Here is a 20,763-nt window from a genome sequence, read left to right as displayed (position 1 = left end):
GACGTCTTCCTCCTCTCCTCCTTCTCCTCCTTCAGCCAACAGTAGCCCAATTTCCACCGGTGCCCTGTTGGCTAATGATACCTGTAGTGGTCGTTGGTAACCCGGGCCTCGACCAATCCGGTATGAAATTCAGGTTTGTGATTCGCATATTTGGTCTGGCACATGTTTTACACTGGATGACCTCCCCATTTATCCGGGCTTGAGACTAATGGCTGGGTTGGGTCTCCTAACCCAATGAAGGGAAAGGTTTCATGCTGGCGCATCCAAAGGCATCCTGTACAATTGTGTGCCTCCAGCTTTGTTGTAACAGTTTGGCTAAAAACCACATTTGAGTGGAAGATTCAGGTGTCCCAATACTTTTGTCCATATAGTGTATGATCTCAATATTCTGTAGGCAAATTCACTGCGAATTGTCCCCTTTGTAACTGCATCTATATTCCACCTTATAAAAATAGCCAGTAAAATCTATGTTATAAAACTTAGTGTATGTAGTGAATGTATTATAGTCAGATATAAGAGCAGATATATTTCTAAACAATTTGAACCTTTTATGGACTTTTCCCACCAACTCGTCTATAATAATAGCAGTAATATTAATAATAATAATAATAATAACTTTTAAATCAGTGCACACTTCATGGAAAAAGAGGCAGAGGTGCACCAAAGAGGCAGTAATATGAATCATCGAATGAAAGCTCACAGACCTACAGAGTGGTGGCTGCCCTCCAAATGGCAAGCGGTCCGTCACAATGCGGCACAAAGTGCGCACTTAGCGGCTCCTCGTTTAGCAGCACTGATAGCGATCGGGGGATGTAAGCGGAGAACACGAAGTCCGCCTGAAAGACTCCGCTATAGATTAATGCAGCTAATGCAAAAACGCAAGCGAGACCATTTCGATTAAATTCACTACGCAAAATAAAAAGCCCAACGCCGTCAAAAGTTTGTGGACACCCGTGCATAAGATGTGCTTTCTGAACATTCTGTTCCGCACACATTTTCCATTTGCTGTGCTCATTAAGCAATACCATATTGTGTCGGTCGCCCTTTTGCTGCTGAAACAGTCCTGACCCGTCGAGCCACTGTTCCTTCCTTGGAGCACTTTTGATAGATTCTGACCACTGCAGACCGAGAACGTCCCCTGCAGTTTTGGAGACGCTCTGACCCAGCCATCTAGACGTCACAATTTGTCAAACTCGCTCGAATCCTTACGCTCACCCATTTTTCCTGCTTCTTACACGTCAACTTTGAGGACAAAATGTTCTTACTGACAAATCAATGGTCTGGCTGTTATGGTTCCGTTGTGTATTCAGAACGTACTCTATTTGGTCAAACGTTTGCGGACACATGAGCAAGCTTAAGCGTATGTGCTTTTACATCCTATTCTATATTAAGCCACATGAGTGGTAGTAAAGTCAGGTAGTGATGTAGGTGAGAAGGTGAGGAGGCCTGGGGGTGCATTCTCATTCTTTATGCTCAGTATGGTTGAGGTCAGAGCTCTAAAGCAGGAGATCTTCCACTCCAACTGGCTTTGTGCACAGAAAAGAGGTTCCAAGTCTGGCCTCAAATTAATTCCAATTTATGTACAGTTGAAGAAAATAGCGTTTTTTGTGTGTGAAAGTAATAGCTTGGAGATTTGTCAGTTTGCCCGCCTTTTTTAGCCTTTGTGGGAACTAGATTGAATGTACACCGTTCTATCGCTTTCTTTTTTCCCGCCCTTTACTTAGTGACGAAAAACTGGTCTGTCTTTTTTTCTTTCAGGGTGGTTTGTTCTTTTATCTGCAGGGGGCCGAGCACCGTTTACACACTGCATTATTTCTTTCTGAAGAGCCGCTCTCTCTCGTACTCGTACGTCACGCTGTAACGTGAAATTCGTTCCCGCACCACACCCTGATCCCGACATCCAGATGTGTTTCACATCGCCCGAATATTCAAGCAAACACAAATTCTATACAGCTTTATAAAGCACACAGCTGAATTCCAGCGCAGTCATGCTCATGAAGAATACTGCGTCGCTTTCAAATGGTTTTCCGTCTTCCCTCCGGGTTCCGGCGCCCGAGTCAAACGCCACAATCAAGCGCTTCATCCTTCCACTTTCTCATTAAACGATAGCAGAAGGAATCATCTTGGGAGAGCGGAACAATTTAATATGTTGTTTCATCTTCGGTGTCTGATAGCACACCAGTGTAAGATTCATTTTACTCGCAATTACCGGGTTTCTCATTCGGGGCTTTTATTGCTCTCACGCCTCGGCTTGATGTAGCGGCAGGGGCAGTATTGTGTGTGTGTGTGTGTGTGTGTGTGTGTGTGTGTGTGTGTGGTTATGGTGTCACGATTTCACAGTGTATGATGGAATTGAGACTTTTTATTTTGCGGTCTAACTCGTACAAAAGATTGAGTCGTGATAAATCTGCCAGAAGAAATATTTTCTCATACATGCAATATCGCCAAAAGTTTGTGGACACCTGAGCATAAGATTGGTATGTGCATATCCCCTTCCACATTTTGTCCCCATTTGCTACTTCTCTGGGAAGATGTTCCACTAGAAGGTTCTTGTGAAGATTTCAGCCACAAGGGTGTTCTAATTCATGTTCAATAGGGTTAAGGTCGGAGCGCTAAAAAGCTGAGCTGGCTGGATATCTTCATAAAGCCGGCTTTGTGCACGGGGGCATTGTCATGCTGGAACAGGTTTGGGCCTCCTAGTGAATTCAAGTGTAGAGAAAATTTTAAGCTACAACATCTAAAGACGCCCTGTACAATCGTGTGCCCCTACGTTTTGAGGAAAATCCACATACGCAAGGAACTATATTAGGTGTTTAATGTAGAAATGTTATTCTTCTCTGCCATGTTGTTGTAACGTTGTCGCCTAAGCAGCGGTCGATCGTTATGTGTGTCTGTCAGCACACCTCGTTCTGACCCTTAATGCGATTATGATCTTAATCCTGTCTGCTGACAAGTTGCAGAAGCATCATCTTCACCGCAGCCACATAAACACACAAATATTAACCCACTTACACTCCTTGTGAGGACCTTACATGGATCTTATTAATATAAGAAATTAATCATAAATGTGCATAAACCTAACTTTTAACCTTAAACTCCTGAAACAAAAGTGTAAAAATGCAGAGCAATTTGGAAATACTGTTGGATATTCCTACCCTTGTGAATCAATAGTCACATTTCCTGGTGAATCAATATTCACTCTTCCTTGTGAATCAATAGTCACACTTCCTGGTGAATCAATAGTCACACTTCCTGGTGAATCAATAGTAACACTTCCTAGTGAATCAATATTCACACTTCCTGGCGAATCAATAGTCACACTTCCTGGTGAATCAATAGTCACACTTCCTGGTGAATCAATATTCACACTTCCTGGCGAATCAATAGTCACACTTCCTGGTGAATCAATATTCACTCTTCCTTGTGAATCAATAGTCACATTTCCTGGTGAATCAATATTCACTCTTCCTTGTGAATCAATAGTCACACTTCCTGGTGAATCAATAGTCACACTTCCTGGTGAATCAATAGTAACACTTCCTAGTGAATCAATATTCACACTTCCTGGCGAATCAATAGTCACACTTCCTGGTGAATCAATAGTCACACTTCCTGGTGAACCAATATTCACACTTCCTGGTGAATCAATAGTCACAATGCCTGGTGAATCAATAGGCACATTTCCTGTTGAATCAATATTCACACTTCCTGGTGAATCAATAGGCACATTTCCTGTTGAATCATTAAGCACACTTCCTGGTGAATCAATAGGCACACTTCCTGGTGAATCTAGAAGATTAAAAAAACAGTGGCTTGGTAAGCCTGATAAATACTTATTTCAGACTTTTACGAGAGCTCGTTTTGATCGTTGTGAGCTTTCTCACTGCAGTTTTGCTCATCAAGACTTGTCCAGCTTCCAGCCTGAATGGCAGCAGCGAGGCTATGAAACTCCCTATAGGGTAGAGGGAGAGGTTTACCATGAGGCAGTAAAATTAAACCGTACCCATATAAACACAGCTTTCCAGCCAATGCACTCTTGAGCACACACACACATTCACACTCACATTCCAAATCTCCATGCAGTCTTTGCTAACTGCACAGACTCAATGCATCAAGCTCGGTAGTAACCAGTAGTGGATGTTTTTCGGCAGTGTGATCACTTGAGCCAACATGTTATAGGGGAATGAGTATGGAACAAACTCCAAGCATATTTTTAACACACAAGGGACAAGGGTTTGAAAAGGGACAACCAAGATACATGACCAAAACTACACACACTGCTCATGAGCTTTATGGAATGGGTTTTCATGGCCAAGCAGCTGCATGCAAACCTCACATTATCCTTGGGCTCTGGATCAGTGAAAACTAGGGGTGTAACAATACATGTATTCGTACCTAAACATTTCAATACAGGACTTTTGGTATGGTGCACTTGTGTACTGAATGCAGTCGTTGTTTTACTTGTAGAACATAGTTACAATCTGAGTTTCCTCCTGAACATATTAAGTGGCGAACCGCAGGTTTGTTTAGTCTCCGCCTCGCACTTTGAGCACAGCGTCACTGTAGCTACTCGATCCGAACACGATTTTGTTCTGCGAATGCACGAAATCGCTGCCGCTTCCTGTCATCGTCAACGTTTATACATATCTAGACATAATATGGATTCTTTTGCGTTTTATCTACTGCTTCAAGAATTTCTTTTAAAAGAAGATCCTGATAATTCAGCATATCGAGAGAGTGAATGAATGAATGAATGAATGAATGAATGATGGAAGGAATTCATTTATAAATAAATACATTGAATGAACAAATAACTATTGTGTGTTTCTTAAATGCAGTCATTTGTTAAAGTTTGCTGAAATAAGTAGAACATATCTTTATAAAATAAAATATTAAATGTAAAAAAAAAAACAACACACTTACATTCACACATCTGTATGACCTAAAAAGGGACAAACCCATGTAAACTATTTGATTACATTTTTCCATTTATTTAATTGTATTTAATCATTTGAATTTGTGCCTATTTAATCATTTACCCAATTTAATTAATATTATAAAAAAAATGTATTGCATTCATTTGATTTATTGTTTTTATATATATGTAATTCTTTATCTAAAACAATTTATTTAAAAATTGTTTTAAAAAATGGAAACTGTTCACAAATGTGAATAACCATAAACGTTTTTGCTTTCCTTCCCCCTAACCGTACCGAAATTGAAACGAAGCGCGACTTAAAAACCGAAGTACGTACCGAACCGTAAATGTTGTGTTCCGTTACACCCCAAGTGAAAACGTGTTCTGCGGGGTGACTAATCACACTTCTCTGATTGGCAGTATGATAGGCGAGTCTGAGTTTGGTGCATGTCAGGAGAACATTACCTCCCTGTCTGCGTTGGTAGAGGAACTGGTTTTCATTTTGGACTATGCAATGTTTCCAACACTGTGGGAACATTCTAGGGAAGGCTCTTTTTTAATTCCAGCATGACTGTGTCCCTGTGTATGAAGCAAGGTCCATAAACACATTGTTGGATGAGTTTGGTGTGGAAGAACTTGACTGGGTTACACCGAGCTCTGACCTAATGAATGGGCAAAGATTCCCACAAAAACACTCCAAAATGTTGTGGAAAGCTTTCTCAGAAAAGCGGAAACAGATATAGCTACAAAGAGGAGACCAACTCTATGTTAATGTGTAGAACAACTCATGTCCCTGCTAATGTAATGGTCAGGCGTATTTGCATCCTCAAAACCAAGAGACTCTACAACACCAGGTTTAATTTGGCCACTTTAACAAAACGTGATAAGAAGCTTCCTCAGACACCTCTCAGACCCGTTACTCTGGCGAACAGATGTCCCACGTCGACACACTTCCTGATTATTTTCTCTCCTTTTTAAAGGTGTTGGTGCTGCGAGAGCGATGGTGTGAATAAAACCGTGCGTGGCGTGATACTACATCAGGATTCTTCACAATTTCAGATGACCTGAGTGTCAGAAATGATGCACGTTTGAAATACGCCAGTGGTCCGTAAACCTCTCTACACTTCAGTCCTAATCCAGGATGTGTGTGTATCCATGAAGGGTTGGGTTGGGATACAAAAAATGTATTAGGACAATCAGTTTCCAGAACTTCTTTGGGAATTACGCACTGTATTAAAAAAAAGTATTGGGATGACTAGCTTTTCCGGACATATGCAGTTCCCCGCCAAACTGATGGAGGCACACAATTGTATAGGACGTCTTTGGAAGCGGTAGCTGTTTCCTTTTTTTTTTACCCCTTTTAACAATGGACATTGTCTCAAAGCAGCTTTACACAGATAAAGCAGTAATTAAAGACTGTATAAGTTTATTGCCTATACGTTTATCCCTAATGACTGAACCAGTGGCGAATGTGGCAGGGAAAAAACTCCTTGAAATGGCATGAGGAAGAAACCTTGAGAGGAACCAGACTCAAAAGAAAACCTAATCCTCATCCCCGAATGTCCATTCATTATAGTACATCGTTGTGAAGATGTGCAGTGATTGGTGATTAACTGCAAACCTGTTCCAGCATAACAATACCCCCTGTGCACAAAGCTAACCCCGTGAAGATCTGTTTTACATGGTTTGGTGTGGAAGATCTCCTGCTCTAGAGCTCTGATCTCAACCCTATTAAACATGATGAACTAAAACACTGGCTGCACCTCAACTACATCTCTACCTCACTTTACTAACAACCTTAGCCCTGAAATCTCACTCCAAAATCAAGTCTTCCCAGAAGACTGGAGGTTAATAAATGAGCAAAATGGGACCACATGTAGAATTTGATGTTCACAAAAATACACATACCAATCTTATGCTCAGGGTCACCACTTTTGCCTATACAGTGTAACTCTCATCATGTCGTTAAATCACAATATGATCTTGTTAAATCATCAGACACTCTTAATAATGCGTTGTTTTTTTCTTTACAGCTTTTGTCAGCCCACGAGTTTCACAAGCTTTTTAAACTCTGACCTTTTCCATTCCTTCCCATAGATACAAGACTCAGGGTGTAAATGTGTGAAATTGTGACAGCGCAGGGTTTCCCCCTTTAGTTAAACCGTAAAAAACGTGGCTCGTTCCATGAAGCCCGAGCTAAAGATTACACCCAGAGGTGCTGAGCGTGCACGGCGCATACTCGAGACGATATGTTAGAAATCAGAGCACACACACACACACACACACACACACACACACACACACACACACACAGAACACTTAAATATAATAACAGCCATAATAAAACGTTCAGAAACTGGCTTTATTTTGAAAAAGAAAAAAATAATATATTCAATCTAAAAGCTTTTCTAAACAAACCCTGCCCCTCAAATCTGCACTGAAGTGTGCCATTATATAACGAGTGCAAAACAAAAACATTTTTTTCTCTCCGACATGCCATTTAAGTGCATTTTAGAAAGAGACAAGGTGAAAGAGAGCGAGAAAGAGAAAGAGAGTGATAGGTAGAGGGAGGGAGAGATGGTGAAAATGAGGACAAGGCCAGGAGCGCAAGTGAAAGTGGAGCAGGCAATTAAGAGCTTCATGGCCCTAAATGCCGGCTCTCCTGTCTTTCTCTCTCTCTCTCTCGCTCTCTCTTCTCTTGCTTTCTCATACAAATCTCTCATGGCATCCTTTCTCTCCTAATAAAAGCCTATATGCATGAACGAGTGTGTGTGTGTGTGTGTGTGTGTGTGTGTGTGTGTGCAGTGTGGTTGCACGTTTCTGTAAAACACTCTGAACTGCTCAACGTCTCTGGGTGTTTTTTTCAGCTGCACTTGTTGAAGGATCATGTGATCTTTTGGCTCGCGGCTGAATAATTTACACTGTTCACTGGGTACAGGAGCACACATACGCACACACCAGTGAAAAACAATATGTGGCAGGACGGTCCGAGTTCATTTTGTACCCAACATACCACCTAAACTGAATCGTTCTCTGCAGCGACTCTGCCCTCATCACCTTTTCAAATTAGAAAATTTGTACACTCGGAAAGAAAACGCTAGAAGCGCTTCCTGTACTAAACAATATTCCAAACCAAAAATGCATTAGCAAATGAGAAATATTGTTTAGCACTTTTTTTTACTGTACAATGCACCAAAGAAACCTGAAACATTTGCTCATGCTTTCATATTTATTAATCTCTTAGCATTGATGCAATCCATAAAAGGACGAGTTTATTTTGTCATCTCTAAGCATCTGAGAGAGTATAAAGGATTGAATATAAAGAATATATACATATACAGTAGAATATACGAATAAGTAAATCCTATTGAACTAGCTAGGTCTATAACAGTAAACACAAACGTTTAAACTATCATCTGTTAAAACAACCATTAAAACAAACACCAAATGGCTTCCATTAAGTCAAATTAATGGTTCCTACTGGTGTCCAGTAGACACCAACATGTGATCTACCAGTTACCAAAAAGGTTTTAAGGTCCTTAAAATGTTTCCACTAGATATATTATGTTCATTTTTCTGCAGTTCACAAGATGTTCATATTTACCCTTTTTTTTATAGTAATTCTTTATTATTGGATGATACATCCATTTATGAAAGCCCTCAGTTTTCCCAAAACACATCCATGTTCAGCTAGTTGAGTCCAACCTGCCAAACTAATGAAAATAAAGGCAGCTAAGGCCATTTCGCTGTGTATGATAGTTCACCGAAACAGAACTGAGAGGAGCACAAATGTCTCCAAGCGGCGTGTCGAGCTGCTTTGTGGCAGTGTGTGGGAGGCATGCTGGAGAGATGCAGCAATAACCCACACCACCAACAGGGAAGATGGCTTACAGTGGTGGGAACTGACTAATGACTAATACTGGGAGTAAAGAAAAAACATTCTCTGTATAAAATGCAGCAGAAAGCGAGGAAAAAAATACAACATATACGAGCCAAAGACAAATTCACAAAGCTCAATAGATAAATCACAGGAGAAACAGCGAAGCCCGAAAAGCCCCGTGTCTTTTAGATGTTTTTCTACATCGCCTCAAAGGCAGCCATGTCTGATAATTTTTGTTGTTTTGCCACAAAATCTCTACAGCTATGGACAGACCACATTCGTGAATACAGAATGATAAGGAACTAGCTAACATTTGTGAAGAAAAAAAATTCTAATTTTATATATTGTGAGTTTTATGCAAGTCACAGAAGAAGAAATATGAAAATCCAAATATTAAATACTATAAATTTAGTAAATAATTAGATACTAAAATCCTAATTGTGATAAATACAAGCAGCTAGCAGGCAGCTAGTTAAGCAGCATAAAGGTCATAGAGTGTCTCCAAACTATACGTTCATAAAAAGTATGATCATACACACACAGTTAACCTGCCAGCTATATTACCCATAGTGATGCTAATAGGGACAACGAAAGAGATTATTTTTTGAGGATTTTGTGAGAGAACAGAGCCACAGAATGCTAAAACATTCCACCCAACTAGCTCAAAAACCGAACTAGCAAGCTAACTTTTGCTAACTGTAGCTAAATTGTGATGTATCTAGAGTTTTAACAATGTCACGTTTTATACGTTTTACAGGATTCAAATACTAAACTCTAAATAACAAAAAAATACAAGCTAGCTGACTAGTACATAGCTAGCAAGCTAGTCTGGTGTACATGTTAGTGCTATTAGGTTATTAGGAATAGCACAACGACATGGTGTGTTTTCAGATTAAATATTCATGTGTATTTAAAAATCCTGGCATTTTATATTACAAAAAAGACTACTTTTTTAAATGATGTGTCATTTCATAGAACGGTGAGGTACCTAGAAACTAAACGCCACAGAAATACCTTGCTAACCTAGCTAGTTGGCTAGTGTTAGTAAATAAGAACGAATTTGATTATGATATAGTTAATGCTTTAAATAATTTACAGATAAAATTAAAATACAATTTGAGACATTAAAATCCGACTTCGGACAAATACAAGCAGTTACTTAAACAAAAAAACAACGGAGAGCTAGCGATAATTAGCTATTAGGGACAGGAAGTGTTTCCAAATCATATGTTTCTGAGAATTTAGCAATTTCTATTTTTTTTTTTTATAAGAAGGTAAAGAGATTGTAGTCTAAGGCACAATAAACACATTTCTATAAAGAGTATGGTTAATGGTTTTAAAAGGGGTACTTCAATAAGTCATAAAAAACCCAAAAGAATCACACAGGACATTTTTCTGTCATTATCCCTTATGTCGCTTGCTCCTAAACGGAGTCCGTCTGGGATTCCTGATAGCATCGGCAATCAACTCATGCTGAATACAAGTCCAAAATGATGTGCGTAATTGGTACTTAATGGCTCAGAGTGGGGAAGTAGATGAATGGCAGAACCTTGAGAGAAAATAGGTCCACGGTCAAAAGCGAAAGCCACTTTAGACCTAAAAAAACTAAAATGTAAAGGAACTGGAAGGGGTGAGAAGGATATCTGTCTGGCTTTTAGTTTAGTTATTCAGTAGAGCCAAAGACATGGTTTATATTTAGAGAAGGCGTGTGAGAATAAAGAAGGGATTAGTGTCTCTGGGTGGCGTCTGTAATAACGTTTTAAATGCATGATTAAAATCTCCAGACTACAAACTGTTTTTCCAGAAACCAGGATGTGGATTTTGATATAAAGGGTATTATTCGATCATTTATTTATTTATTTATTTATATGTTGAATAAAGTCTTGTTTTCCTTCACATGTACTAAGAAACCGAATCCTGTTCCAGTATGACGATGTTCCTGTGCACAAAGCCAGCTCCGTGAAGATATGCTTTGAATGGGTTGGTGTGCAAGATGTTCTGCTATAGATCTCTGACCTCAACTCTGCCTATTGAACACATTTGGGATGAATGTGAACACTGACTGCACCCCAGGTCTCCTCACCTCTTCTACACATCAGTACCTGACTTTATTAACACCCTTGTAACTAAATGAGCACAAAAATCTCCACAAAATCCAGTGGAACACCTTCCCAGAAGATTGGAGCTTATTATAAGAGTAAATAAGCTCTAAATGTGGAATGGGATGTTAAAAAAAAAACATCAATCTTACAGTCAGGTGTCCACAAACTTTTGTCTATAAAGTGGACTATATTAGTACATATATAAAATATATATTACCAAAAACAAAAAGAGTGAGTATAACCATATTTCTTTCTCTCACTTAAACTCTCTGAACTTCGTTCTATGAACAGCATTGCATTTTTCTCTTCTCCCATGGCTCATGTAAAATATCTGGCCTGGCAGTGTCTTTATTTTGAATCCACATGCTTTCATTGGAGGATAGTGACGGCTTTGAGCAGCACGGTTCTGTAGTTTGCTCAGTTTTCATAACAACTATCTGTGCAAACTAATTTATTCATCTAACAAAAAAATTAATATTACGGCCAGATTGTATTGTGCAAAGTGAGACAGAAAAAAGACAATGATGGCCGCCTTAGCAGCACGCTCTCAAAAAAAAAAAAAAAACGTCTTTGCATTTAATATCATTTTTAAAATTTAGATTTTTCCACACCTGGACTCGTCGTTATACGTGCTATTATATATTTAAGCACTGATTTCATACAGAGGTGGAAAAGATGACGGAAGTGTATCCTGAAAGAGAAGTTTATCAGACTATTTTACCGTAACAATAGCTAGGTTGGATCGTATTTGCCAATAGCCAAATTATAAAATAAAAAAAGCATGAGAATGTGCTAAATGAAATAAATATGACTATGTTAATTATTAATAAACATAATATTTAAATAATTAATGTAATATAGTTCTCTCTGTGCAGCGAGCTGTCTCACGTGTAAAAATAAACAGCACACGGCGTCAGTGATGCGCCTCTAGAGGCCGCTCGTGTAATGACAGGATTTATATTATTTATTATATATATATATATATATTTATTTAAAGTATATGGATTTAATCATCTATTAGTGCAGATGAATCAGCAAAAAATGATGACTGGGTCAACCTTAAAATCAGACTACTAAAGTCTCAGTAATTTTCCAAGGGAAAAGGGAAGCGGTGTGGGGTGATAAAGATGATTCCCAGAGTAACCTCAGATCACCTGGAATCCATATCCCCCCCAAAAAAAAGCTTCAATTAATCATTTTGACCCAGAATGCCAAGTTGTACAATCCGACAGCCATCTATTATGAAGACATTTCAGACATTTTTAAGTTTAAAAAGGAGAGACAGAAGTCTACCAGATCACCGCTTCAAAGGGACCGTCCAAGTTGCCATGACTCCTGGCTTGCAGGTTGCTATGACTGCAGTGTCCTAGCACCAAGTGCAGATCCGTCTCATCAGCTCACTAATAGTTTATAAATGAGATTTCTATGTGCAAGCATAAACTGAGGTCTGGGGACACACACACGGACACGTGCATTCAGAAACCACAGTCCCCTCTGTGTGTGTGTGTGTGTGTGTGTGTGTGTGTGTGTGTGTGTGTGTGTGTGTGTGTGTCAGAACCTCAAGGGCATCAAGCCGGAAACCTGTATTATGTAATATGGTTTATGTATATGATTTAATGAATCATGCAGCTGCTGTTAGTGAAGGAGGAAAGGAAAGAACAGGATGGTTATAATTTTTTTTTTTTAAAACAAAACAAAAAAAACATGCATCGAGTGCAAGAAGAGATTAGGGTCCAAAAATACCACAGCCCCTGTGACAAGAAACGATCGATTTGCCGAGATGAAAAACACACACACACACACACACACACACACACACACACACACACACACACACACACTCCCAGATCAATACTGAGACAAATACTCTTATGTTAATGCAAAAGTGCTGCTGGAGTTCATAACGAGGCGATAACTGAGGGCCCAAACCCCGGGCGACAATAAATTCTATCATCGTGCACGTGGTCTTTTTTTTACGAAGAATGAACAGGGTTGATGTAGGATGTGTTTTTTTGATGTAGATAAACAGTTTCACTTATTGTATTAAGGCATGATTTATTATATCTAATATACGTGGCACCATATAAGATGTATAATGCAAATAATGTATAAACACTAAGGAGGAAGGAGTCTCCAGTGTCAGTGCTCTTTTTTTTTTTTTTTTTTTGATACACCACCTTATTAATTTCGATAAGAAAGAAAGAAAAGGTGAAAGAACAAGCAGCTGGTATAAGCAAAAAAAAACAAAAAAAACAAAAGGTCCCCAACCACTGGGCCGCAAACCGTAACCAGGCAATAGATGATATGTTTCTATTTTATTGCCTTTCTGAGATCTGCAAAGTGTTTAATTACTAATTTATATTAATTAATTTACTAGTATTATTTTCTCAGTTTGTAGAAGTTACTGTGCATGAAACCAGTCCGTGATGCATAAAAGGTTGGAGAGTGTATGGTTCTGGTCTGTATAACAATCTATAATATTAAAAGTAACAATAAATGGATAAAAAGCATTAAATGTAACAGACATAAAACAGACAATTTTTTTTTTTGTCGTGTTCTACAGAGTTCTTGATGGTTTTATGATCATGAATTAAAGTGCTGAAGGAACTCGGCGATGCATATCGTTAAATATCGTTAAGTGTTATACGATACAATATTTTTGATACATATGGCGACAGTATTGGGTTTTGATAATAATGTGACATCATAGTAACAAGTACATCATAGGGAATAATCAAGGTTTTCTTCTCCACAGGAACCTCGAATGTGTCATGTTGAGATGCAGAACACAAGTCGTGCTTTGCAGGTAACAGGAGCGGTGATGTGCATGTCGTTTTGCAAACATCTGTGTGTGCGTGCGCGCGCGCGTTATCTACAGTACAGATGTTCCATCGCGCGCTCTTGCCCGTCCTTAAATAATAATAAGACAGAAAGCCACTCACGTGCCGAGGACCTCCTTGAATTCGAAGATTTGCTTGATATCGTCCACTTGTTTTTTCCACGAGTCCGTGGCGGTCTCTCCGTTCTCCTGAGCCATGGCGGAAACCAGAGAAAGAGCGCAGGAAGACGAGCCCGTTCGAGCAGCAGCAGCTTTGCCTGGGACTCGGAGAGAGAGAGAGAGAGAGAGAGAGAGAGAGAGAGATCCCCGGAGAAAACCCGCGCGTTCCCACGCTGCGTTTCACACGTCCCACGCCTGTCGGGGACGCGCATGCATGGGGAGGATAGATCAATATATATATATATGTGTGCGTGTAAATTTAATTAATGAATCAATCAATGTAATGGATGAATGAAAACGTGAAGCGCGAGCTCTGCGTCGCTCTTCGGCAGTCTTCCCGACCCCCTTGCGAGTGTAAGCGCGCGCGTGTGCGTGTGTGTAAACGGTCGCGCGTGCGCGCGAGAAACGAGAAGGCAAGCGTGCGCCCGCCTGCGTTTCCCCCTCGCGCTCGTCCCCGCGTACCAGTGCTCGTGCTCGTGCTGTCCTCGGTGCACCTGCAGCGTCTTACACACGCTTTGACGCAATTCCAATTTGCTCGTGCAAAAAAAACAAAACAAAACAACAACAACAAAAAAGAGCTCGTGCTCTGTTTATCGAGTTACAACGCGCATCTCTGTGCACTGAGCACGGGAATGTTCATGCGGTGTGTGTGTGTGTGTGTGTGTGTGCCAGCGGTTGTTATGGTGATGAGACAGAATAAGAGAGATGAGAAAGTGATATGAGAGAGAGAGAGAGAGAGAGAGAGAGAGAGAGAAGGAGGCGGAGAGCGCGTGGGACTGAATTGATGCTACTGATGATTCGCATTGCACCAAAAAAAAAATTCCCTTGTGCACTCTTAGGTGTGAGTGCACGAGCCACCGACCTTCTTTTTCTTTTCGTAGGCACGTCGTACTACATATTGCACGAAATGTCACCTACTAGGGAGGAGTGCATTGTGGGTATTCTGTACTTCCCCGTACTTCAGCAGCACGTTGCATTGAATATTTGAGTCATGGATTTCACTATGTGCGTCTCAGAGATCAGATTGATCACATCAGGACCAGGATTGATTTGGGTCTAAAAACCTGCTGCTGCGATCATAATGACTGCTCAGGTCTTATCTCATAATCTGCATCCCTTGAAAAAAAAGATTTCAGATTTCAGAGTTCAACTGGTTTAAAAGTGCAATGCAAATAAAAATCCAGAGGTTGCTCAAACAATGTGGATCCTAATCTCAATCTGCTTTTGCATCCTCGGTCCAGGTCAAGACCTTGTATTTCGCTGAGATGGCTCTATGAAGGAAGAGAAAGACTTTAGCGACATCTGGTGGATAAAGAAAGAACGACCAGTGTCTTTAGGCATTTATTCTGAGAAGATACGCCCTGCAAATGAGGCAGGAGCATGTCTGAGAAGCTTGCAAGCCTGTGTGTGTGTGTGTGTGTGTGTGTGTGTGTGTGTGTGTGTGTGTGTGTGTGTGTGTGTGCGGTAGTGAACCATGCTCATGAGTATTCCAGCTGCAAACTACTGCAGTTGCTCCGTGCACTCAAACACTCCGCCCCTTTTCCTTCTCTCTTTCCACCCTGAGTCAGCAGATCTGCTATGTAGAGTACACACACCTCACTTCCTGTTACACCACACCACACCACACCACACCCCAATGCAAAAACTTTCATACAGATCACATCCTTCATATCACTTCCCATTTACTATCTCTGCCTTCAGGATTTTTGCTCCATCATCTTATAAAACAGCGCAATGCAGCAGTTGTTGAATTGGTCCAAAGGTGTCGAGTCGTGTTCGACATCTTCTTGTTTTCTCTAATATGTTATCAGCTGGAGGTTAGATTGAGATGGTTCGGTCACGCCAAAGGAAGGAAATGGGGTATATGGATAGAAGAAGGCTGAGGATGGAGGAAAAGTGGAAGGCCAAGGAGGAGGTTTATGGATGTGGTGAGGGAAGACATGCAGGTGGTTGGTTTAAGAGAGGACAGAGTGATATGGGGACAGATGATTTGCTGTGGAGACCCTCCTCTTGATTTACCTCTGATCCTATCTTATTCTTCTTTCCAGACCTGCCTGATGCTCTGCTGCTGGATGGAATTCTCATCAATTGTCAAATGAAAAAACTGAGGTAACGAGGTCACTGTAGAACCATGAAGATAGATTTGCACTGAAATGGATATAAACAGTGGCTACAGAGGCTACAGCCTGCAATCACCATAAGCAGATATCCTATATCAGTCAATGGTTCATACCCTCCACAATGAAACATCTGTAACGAATGGACTTTATGTGTTTCCCAGATGAGATCGAGGTTGTCTTCCTCATCCCATCTCATACCACTGGACGCCACTCATCAGGGACACTTATAGGGACACTTTTCAATTCAATTCCATGTTAATTAGCCTTTTAGATAGAGCTCCTGGAATAAAAAATAAAATCAACTTCTGAATCAAAATCATCTGACCAATGCGATGGAAACTTCTTACACAAAACCTGAGGAAAAACGCAGCAAATTAAACAGTTCACAATACAACATTTGTAGATGCAGAAAAACAAAGAAAAAGTGACCCATATAATTATTAGACATTATAAATACAGCGTGGGCAACAAACAAGTGTCCCGCCAGACAGACTGACAGCCGGCAGACAAAGAGCAAGGGGCTAATAATAATTATTTGGTGCCATCTAGTGGACTAGCAAGGTTTTGTTGTTTCTGTACATGTCATTTCAATTCATTTGATTTGTATACCGCTTTTAACAATAAACATAGTCTCATAACGCGGTTTTACACAGATAAAGATATGGATGTAGATCAGCATGTGCTCATTATATTACTTGATCATTTGACACACACAATATTTATAAATAATAATAATAATAATAATAAAACTAATTATCAGGTCTTCAGTGCCGAATACTAGAACACACAGGTCGGGTTTTGTTATTTCTGTACATGTTCAATGTTCACACAAGAGTGTAAAATAAGTCTTGCCAACTCAAATCCCACCACTAATGAGTTCTAAATCATTTGAGTCGCTGGAACAATTAAGCAAACACAAAGCGAATTTCCAGTCTTTAGGATTATGTTTATTCATTCAGATATATTTATTTAATGATCCTTTTCATAGTAGCTATTTATTAACTTCAACTTCTATTTATTTAAAAAGCACATTTAAATGTAACTTTGTTACAGTCAAAAGCCAAGCTGTGGAGAGATAGTTGACAGATCCCTACTTAGAGAATTACAGTAATCTAATGCAAAGTGATAAAAGCATGAATAACAAAACAAGGTTTTATCTGAGAAATATTCTAACAACAGAATTAATCTATTTATTAAACCTAAGAGATGAATCAATTATGATGCTGAGGATTTCTCACATTGCCTTTCATGGTCATTTCTAAGTAGCCAAGAGCAAATATAGCAGCAGGACCAAATATGATCTCATCTCAATAGTCTCATACTTTTTTTATCAAGCTGAAGAAAATATATGACAGCCAAACTTTCCCATCTTAACACCGCAACAGGGACTGCAAAGACTGCTCATTTCCAACCGTGAGCAGGAGAGATTCCAAAGAGCACATAAATAAGGAAAACAACATATGGCTCAAAACAGAGCCCTGAGGAAGACCTATTTTTTGGTTATCACCAAGAATGAAACATTTGCCAAAATAACAGGGAATGTTGTATCCCTAAGATATAAGTAAAACCATTTTAAAGCTGATCCACTAAAACCAACCTCCAAACCACACTCCAACTGGCACTGAGATCTAACATAATTAAAACAGCAGCCCTATCAGAATCAACTGCTAAGAATAAATCGTTTAAAATGTTCACCAGAGTGGTTTCTGTACAATGACCAGCTCTAAAACCAGAATTTATCAGGAAGATTTCTCAAAAGAAAGGCGTAATTTGAGTCAAAACTACCTTCTCTAACACTTAAGACAAAAAATGGTAGTTTAGAAATGGAACAGAAATTATAACTCTGTAACCTTCGAGGTTCTTTATATTAATGGAGAAACCCTGCATGTTTAAAACAAGATGGAACACAACCCTTTAGATAAATACCTATTCACAATAGCTAGTATACTCGGGTGGTACCCATGGTTTCAAACAGATCTTTTAAAAACCGTGGTGGATCCAGTGGAGTAGAAGATGATTTCCTGTGCTTAACTAGGTCTGCTAAAACTATGACATGATCAAAACAATCATATGTACTGGTACTTGACATAGGGATTTTCGAGAACAATATTTGAGGGGAGAATCTCTTCTTTAATCTTATCACTAACATGTATGGAAGGAGCCTCCAGTGAACCAGGCATGTATGGTTTCAATAAAGGGAAAAATCTTCATGATCGAAAGGTTTTTTTATCTTAATATGATGAGCTGTGTGTATGTTTACTCGAGGGCCCAACATTGGCAAGCTTCCAGTCAATAAGTTAGCTGTTACATTCATTTTGTTCCAAACCCCCATCCAGGTGCTTACAAGTTCACCCTGAGGTGGTGTGGCTCTGTTTTATTAGCAAGGATCCTCATGCTAAGCCTCCAGTAGCAGTTAAATCTTGTTAGAACCGGTCTCTGAGCGGACTCATCACGGGTGGATTCTCTGTTGTAGTTAATTTCCTATGTAACACAATTAATTATAATTGAATAATAAGAATTGGAATCACAAACCAATCAAGGATCTTCAGTCTCGGACGAGAAAAAGGAAAACTTCTTTATTGCAGTCACCTTCCAATGAGCTCATAGAAGGTGGTCACTCAACACGTGATATTGGCACACAGACCTCGCCTGACCTTCTCCACCAGGAAACACAAACTGACAATGAATATTCTGATGACCTTCGCACACCTGCATCAACTCCTCCTCCTCTCTCTCTGCACTCCATATCTCCTCCTTATCCTTCCTGCTGGCCTCCTACTGCTGTTTTTTTCCTATCCTCCCATACCTTCCCCTGAGTCTGACCTTGATTGCCCTCCCATGCATTCCTCATGTTACTACGGCCAACGAGTTCTTCAACCCCAATAAATCTACTGAATCTTCCTCATACGTGGTTGTTTTATTTTCATCGGCACATCCACAGCGTCATTTCAATTCATTTTTATTTGTGTAGCACTTTTAACAATGAATGATAAAGAATGAATAAGATGTTCTTTATAAGTGTAAGTTCCCAGATGAGTGAGCCTGTGGCGACTGTGGCAAGGAAACTGCGCCCATGAGACGGCATAAGAAAGAAACCCTGAGAGGAACCAGTCTCAAGAGGGAACCTCATCCTCATCTGGGTGGCATCGAATGTTCATTTATTACAAATGTTAAGGTGCAGTGATGGTGACTGTATCCTACTCTATGTGTTCGGTATCAGGCCATCAGTTTAATTTTTACTTGGAGTCTTCGTCTTCTTCTTTTGGCGGCTCCCATTAGGGGGCGCCAAAGCAGATCCTCCGATCCTCCATCTCCATACCCCCCTGTCCTCTACATCTGCCTCTTTCACACCAACTACCTGCATGTCTTCCCTCACCACATCCATAAACCTCTTCCTTCTTCTTCCTCTTTTCCTCCTTCCTGGTGGCTCCATTCTCAGCATTCTCCTACTGATATACCCCATGTCCCTCCTCTGCACATGTCCAAACCATCTCAATCACACCTTTAACCTGGGATTCTACACTTAGACTATACCTTCTGATTCGTGTTTTAACTTTGTTGCTGAATTTGTTTATTTTGTTTTCAATTAGCCATGACACTATTAACTGTAGTATAAATAGCTGAAGAAATAAAATGCTAGCTGAGAGAAAAGAGAACACAGAACTGGCTCACTCGCTAGGAATGAAAGTACAATTACAGTGGTGTGAAAAAGTGTTTGCCCCTTCCTGGTTTCTTTTTTTTTTTTTTTGCATGCTTGTCACACTAAGTTTTTAGATCATTAAACTAATTTAAATATTAGTAAAAGATAACACAAGTAAACACAACATGTAAATCAGAATTTTCTTTATGTTTCACAAAATCCAAAACTAGATGACCCTGTCTGAAAAAGTGTTTGTCCCCCTGTTAAAACAGTGGTTTATCACACCTGAGTTACATTTTTCAAACCACACCCAGGCCTGATTACTTTTTTTTTTTTTTTTTTCAGAATTATGAGTTTTTTGGGGATTCAAGCTAAAGAAAACGACAAATTTTGTGATCATTTCAAAGTGAAACAAAGCAAATTCGGGTTTACATGTTGTGTTCACTTGTGTTCTCTTTTACTAATATTTAAATTAGTTTGATGATCTGAAACATTAAAGTGTGACAAACATGCAAAAAAAGAAGAAATCAAGGAGGGGGCAAACACTTTTTCACACCACTGTATAAGGAACAAATGTATAGGCATTACAGTTATTTTTGATAAACTAGCTTCACAGAGATAGAGTTTAAGACAATATCCATTGTTAAAAGTGTTTTACAAGTAAACTGAATTGAAAATGTCCTATAGCCACGCCCCCTTTAAGCATCACATTCTTAAAAAGACTAAACAGTCAGTGAACAATAAAGAAGTAAATGTAATTCGTTACTGGACTTAATTAGCTTTTTCACATATCTGTACTTTGCTGAACAATTTCTTTTTTTTTTACACTTTAATCTCACTGCATTTCAAAGTCAAATATTTGACTTTTTACTCAAATACATTTTGCGAAATCAGTTCCTTTTTATTTATGAGGATAAAAATGGTTCCATTATGCAAGTCACCAATCAGGGTTGAGCGCTCGCTCGGTTTTAAACTTGTTTTAATTAGTGCTTGGTGTATCAACTGATCACCGATCATCTACTGAACAGTTCAGCATCAGCAAATGTTCATCAAGCAGAACATTTAGAGAGGAATAAATGATGAAGCAACGACAGACTCGAACTCA

General features: G+C 39.6%; 1 protein-coding gene across 1 annotated transcript in view; it reads right to left on the bottom strand.

Annotated features, from left to right (window-relative positions):
* camk1da (calcium/calmodulin-dependent protein kinase 1Da) overlaps window positions 1–14,544 on the bottom strand; it is a 59,228-nt gene extending 44,684 nt beyond the window's left edge. Inside the window, exon 1 of the mRNA XM_046872569.1 lies at window positions 13,843–14,544. Within this exon, the coding sequence (XP_046728525.1) occupies window positions 13,843–13,937 (95 nt within the window). The 5' untranslated portion in view covers window positions 13,938–14,544. The remainder of the gene's footprint in view (window positions 1–13,842) is intronic.
* Window positions 14,545–20,763: the final 6,219 nt, after the last annotated feature.

This window comes from Silurus meridionalis, chromosome 18 (genome assembly GCF_014805685.1).
Source record: "Silurus meridionalis isolate SWU-2019-XX chromosome 18, ASM1480568v1, whole genome shotgun sequence".
In the NCBI taxonomy this organism is placed as follows: domain Eukaryota; kingdom Metazoa; phylum Chordata; class Actinopteri; order Siluriformes; family Siluridae; genus Silurus; species Silurus meridionalis.
This window is presented reverse-complemented; position numbering and strand designations above follow the sequence as displayed.